This window comes from Buceros rhinoceros, unplaced genomic scaffold (assembly GCF_000710305.1).
Source record: "Buceros rhinoceros silvestris isolate BGI_N320 unplaced genomic scaffold, ASM71030v1 scaffold5118, whole genome shotgun sequence".
Taxonomy (NCBI): domain Eukaryota; kingdom Metazoa; phylum Chordata; class Aves; order Bucerotiformes; family Bucerotidae; genus Buceros; species Buceros rhinoceros.
The window spans coordinates 61,054-66,448 of record NW_010425014.1 but is presented as its reverse complement, the minus strand read 5'-3'; the positions used below and the strand labels follow the sequence as shown (position 1 = coordinate 66,448).

At 37.4% G+C, this 5,395-nt stretch overlaps 1 protein-coding gene across 1 annotated transcript in view; it reads right to left on the bottom strand.

The window, feature by feature from the left end:
- Positions 1-902: 902 nt before the first annotated feature.
- SPAM1 (sperm adhesion molecule 1 (PH-20 hyaluronidase, zona pellucida binding)) overlaps positions 903-5,395 on the bottom strand; it is a 5,099-nt gene continuing 606 nt past the window's right edge. The window contains exons 2-4 of the mRNA XM_010140981.1: positions 4,947-5,395; positions 3,365-3,454; positions 903-1,565 (exon numbers count right to left, since the gene is read on the bottom strand). Of these exons, the coding sequence (XP_010139283.1) occupies positions 903-1,565; positions 3,365-3,454; positions 4,947-5,395 (1,202 nt within the window). The remainder of the gene's footprint in view (positions 1,566-3,364; positions 3,455-4,946) is intronic.

Here is a 5,395-nt window from a genome sequence, read left to right as displayed (position 1 = left end):
AAAGAGATTGCTCAGGATATAGTCAGCATAGAGAAAGACCCATGCTCACAGGCTTTTGTCCAAATGGCACAGTTGGTCCTATCCATTTGCTAGGGCTGGCTGGGCAAAGCAACTAGGACTGGTAACCAGTGCCAGTAGGGAGTGCAGAGGCAGGTCAGATGAGTTTTGAGCATTGGCCAGGCAAAACAAGTGAAAGTCAAGAAGGGAACATTTGAAATAAGGGGGAGGGCTTGGAAAAAAAGAGAGAAGAACAAAAAAAGGATCGGCTGTTACAGCTCAAATTTTAAATAACAAAGGTGTAATACTTGAAGTCAACATTTACATTGCCTTTTGAAGAGTTATGAATATATTTAATTAAAAGAAAAAAACCCCATAGTGTCCCTGTAGATCTTGTGAAAAGTGGAGAAACGTTACATTAATGGGATAAATTTTATTCTGCAAAGAGTCACAGATCTAAAGTTAAGCCAGCTGTTTTCATATGGAATGAAATTAATTCCCACATAGAACACCAAACCTGTTGACTGCTGAGGCTTGATGAAATCCAGGTTGAGATGTATTTAACTGGCTTAACTTGAAGTATACAAAAAGGCATTATTGACAACTATTTTTTTCAAATATAACATTAAAAATGTAAACTGTAAAAAGCATTTCTTATTCTGGATTATCCTTTCAGACAGGTATAATCAGTATATACAAGACCAGTATATCTTTGGCACAAATAGTAGTTTATAGAACTAAACTGAAGAAATACATTCAAGCTGAAGTGTCACCTATGGAATAGAAAAGGTTACCTGATACAGATAAGACCATACACCTTTTAGGAATGATTTTTCTTTGTAAATAAAAACTTCAGGATTTCTAACACAGCCAGGAAAAGGAACCTTCTCACTTTTGTGGAACATTCACATAAAGGTTCTCAAAATTAAAATTAAACAAAACAGATGATTAAACATCCTTATCTTACAAGACGAAGAACTACTGAAAGTACGAGTATCATTTGCTTCTAAATCATATCTAGTGGCAACTCTGACAGTGTAATATTCTGCAGTTGTTATATTGATTATGTTATTTTCAAAGGTAGATTGGAAATCTTCTGTTTCAGGATGTGTAGATAATGTCACCTCACTCTGAGACGTAAATGAGAATACAGTTCTGTTAGACTGGATCTTTTCTTCAGAGGCTTCTATGTTAGAAAGTGAGTTTGAAGATATCTGAATGCAAATATCTTCTGAAATGCAAGCACGGAGATAATGGATGTCATTTATATCAGCTCTAGGTTCACAACTGTGCCCTGCGTAACAGTGGCAATCAAATTTGTCAAGGAATGTTTGCAGATCCTGAAGTGCTGGTTGCCCTTGTAGAGTGTATTTCCCATCCTTTGTCATCTGAATGACAATATTCTCAGGGTTCAAGTGAAGATAGTCACTGGAATTCCATTTTTTCCTTGCGCAGGCACCAGAGTCTTGGCATAACACTTGGCTACAGATTCTGGCTGCCATTGTGACATTGATAAGGTATGGAGTCAAAGTCCTCCTAAGGTAGTTGTCCAGAGTTCTACAGGTGTTCTGTGAAAAAAACATCATATCTGCATAGTTTAATATGGAAACCATTAAAATGCTGTCTTTCCAATAACAGTACTGTAGTGGATATTTATGAATGTTTCTCCTAAGGTTTTGATAATAGCAAGTTTAATGAAGCAAGTTTATCTAAGAAGTTGCTAGGTAGACTAAGGATCACAGCAAATTTATGTTGACTAGTTGCTGGAGATGTTATGAAAAGCATTTATGTAAGAAAGCAGATGACTTTCAGTTTTCATTTTGTCTATATATTTCATGTAGCATTTTGAATCAGATGCATTTAAAGAAGTTACATGAACAATCAAACTTCCTTTTTATGTCTTGAATGCTTTGAAGGGATCACTTCTTCAGCCTGAGCAGGTAATTTTTCTGTCAAATCAACTCTGTGAGACTCTTCAATTTTCCCCAACCTGAATAGCTAGGCTGCAGGAGTAGGCATTTTTGAATGGAAAGCATTTTGGGAAGATGGTCAAACTGAGAGTGTGCTAAGAGAACTGATCATTCCAATTGATCATAAAGTAGGCTTATATTCTGTGTATGCTTGGCACAGTTTAATAACCAAAGGCTTTGGGAACTCTTTCTTTGTTTCTGACACTATGTCTTCTTAGGGTATTTGCCTAATGCCACATATTGAGATAGCTAATATGTGATGGAGATCACTTCAGGAAATCTGAGGTGTATGTCGGGGGATTTTCTTTTCTTTTAGCTATATATGAAAACCCCGCCTGGAAATCTTGGTTACTGCAGTTCTTTCAGAAGTGAGGCTCACAGTAATACTTCATTGCTGAAAGGCTAGTGACTGTTACAACTGTTAAAAAAAAAAAAAAAAAGGTGTGATTAGTGCACCAATACATAGCCTGACTGGGCTGTGGAAAGTTCTATTTGCTCACACAAATCTCAAAACTCAAGCAATAAAAGTTGTTGCTTCTCTGTGTTCTGGTATTGCGGTAATGGGCAAAAAAAAGCTTCAGGTGCAACTGATAGCCTTTCTGAAAGGCAGACACATAAAAAAAAGTCAAGGTAGGATGCTTTGGGAAAATTTACCTTTACAGAGCTGTGGAGGTTTATTTGGCCATGCTTTCTGTGACAGGAGCCCCAGCAGCGCTGAAGAGTTTCAGTTCTTTGCTGTTACAAGAGTCCAGAAGACTCTTCCCATACAGTAGTTTATTGCGTCTAGCTTGCCTGGGTGTGAATGAGCTCCTTCAAAGGATTTATTTGAACATTCTTGATTCAAACTATGTAGATGACCTTCCTAAAACAAATTGGATTTTGCTTCCTCTTTTGACTCAGTTCTTTCTTGCAATGAAATTAACCAAAGTACTACTTCTAACACAGAGAAAAGACTAGAACTGAAATTTCACAGACCGACTCCTCCTAGTGCTTTAAATATTATTGCTAAGTGATCACTTCAAAAAGCAGAAGGGTCCTTTAAGAATTGTTCTAGGCAAGCAAAAGCAATTTTTTTCTGTACCTCATGACTGGAACATGATGAAGATATGGGAATTCTTTCCTTAAGTTAAATAAACAAGTCCTAACTTGCCTACAGTTATCGTGATAGCTTGTCCAGTTTCTCAGTTACTGATACTTTGAAATATTGAACTCCTATTCTGTGTAGTCAGTGTAGACATAAGCCTCAAACGTGCTTGTTTTTTGACTAGAAAAGACTGCTGGCAATATGGAGTCATCATTTTAAAAGTAGAAGATATGATGTAAGTAATCATCATGCTTTATATCCAGTTCACTTTATTGCTCTTTTAAAATGTCGTGTAATAATTAATCTGGCATACCTTGTTTTGTGTTAAATTCATATCACCCCAGATCACAATTCCAGAAGCACCCAGGGCAGCAGATTCTCCAATGGTGTTCACCAGGTCATCCTGAGTGGAAATGTGCAAAGAATCATACTAATGTAAGTAAACTGTAACATAAGAGAGAAAGGTGTAATGCATATAGTAAATTACACATCCAGAATATCTACTTAGAAGATAGCAAGCAATTACACACGATGTAAACATTCTGCTCTCAGTTACACTGTTTTATTCTGGGATTGGGTTGCACAGGTAATGCCAGAAAATGTTGCCAACTATATGCAATTAATATATGTCCTCTGGTCAGAAAAACAAGGCTGTAAAACTGAGCCAGTGGTTAGGCATATGACATACAGTCCTCTGACCATTTTAAGTTTTGTTTTGCTTCATTGCCTCCTGGCTCCTCAGAGTTGGTAGTAACTGGTTTCAGTAATGCTGTCTGAAGCAGAGGCTGGAAAGCACAGCTTTTTTTTTTTTTTTTCCCCTACTTATTTTCAGTTACCAGAAAGTGATACCAGTGCTCAAGCAGAAAAGTAGCAAGAAAAAGAGCTTTCACCCACAGGAATATCTTTTCTTCAGATAATGGCTCTGGACTTTTACAGAGATTGATTTGGGAAATTTGTTTCTGTTCAGTTCTCCTTTTATAGTCAGCTATTAGCCCAGCCCTGACAAAATCTTAAAGACCATCTGGGTTGGGAGAGGACTATGGGTATAAAAGAACAAGCTAAAAACAACTTACTTCAGGGCACAACACATGAGAAGGAAGAATGTCAGGATTACAGTACTGAAATGTTTGACTAGGGACCCAGCGGGGACCCTGACAGCCCCCCTTGGTCCTTGAAGGTATCCACAGAGCTGGGGGCAACACCTGGTGCTGCTCTATCCAGAATGTGAGAGGACAGCAGACACAATACAGTCACCGGGACCACAACCTCTAACTTCCCCTTCCTCATGGCCTGGATGACCAGGATGAGATTTCCCAGGTGGGTGGTCTCTCTGATAGGGTAGGTGTATATAAAAATGTGAGTGGAGAAGTGTAGCCAGAACTGCAATAAGATGATCAGACCTTAATCAGAGCCTAACCTTGACTAACCCATGAGATGCTGAAATACCATTTAGAAAGCTACCTGAGTACAACAAAGGACAGAATTTTCTCCCTAGCTTTTAGACCCTTTTTTAAGAAAAGGAAAAACTCCCTTTTATTGTTTTTTTTTATAACCTAAAAAGCAGACATTAGGTCAGCCCAGTTTTATTGATTCTCTTTGGAAGAGGTTACTCATATTTCTTTCCCCTGATTTATCGTACTGAATATGCTTTCTAGATTTGTAATATTTTCTATGTATGACTACTCAGAGAATAAAGTACTATTTGATAAATATCATAAGGAGGGTTTGAAAATAGATGTCTTAGTGTTGCATTTGATTAAATTTCTTTGATAGATTAATTTAAATTTTCTTTTAAAATCTACACACTTTTTCCTGATACAAGTTAGCTGAATAAGTGAAACCCAGTAATTTCTTTCCATTTAAATTTGAAATATTTAAAGTCTAGCTCCACTCACCTGGGAGAGATATTCCTCATAGACATCTGTGAATACTGGACGTGTATATACAAAAACTGGAAGGGGGTGAGTAGAATTAGAGACATATGAAATTCTAATGGCTTCTTGAACTCTGTTGCGAACAAAGAGCTGGGCATTTCTGGAAGATCTTAAGGCTGTCTCTAGATAAACAGATGGATAGAGTGCTGTGCTTTTCTCCCACAACCAATTAAGCTCATTATTTCTTTCTATTTCAATATCTAAACAGGTTCCTGTATAATTATGTGGGTTTTGTTTGTAGTCATAGTTATAGCAGTCTGGATAAAGGTAATATCCCCACAGACGATTTGGCTTCATTTCTATGCCCAACTTTAAAGATTCCAACATAACTGATTTTGCTGCAGCTTCAAATTCCCTTTTAGCTATAGTCCTGGCTTCGGCTTCTGATAGACTGAGGTCTCTCTGCTGAA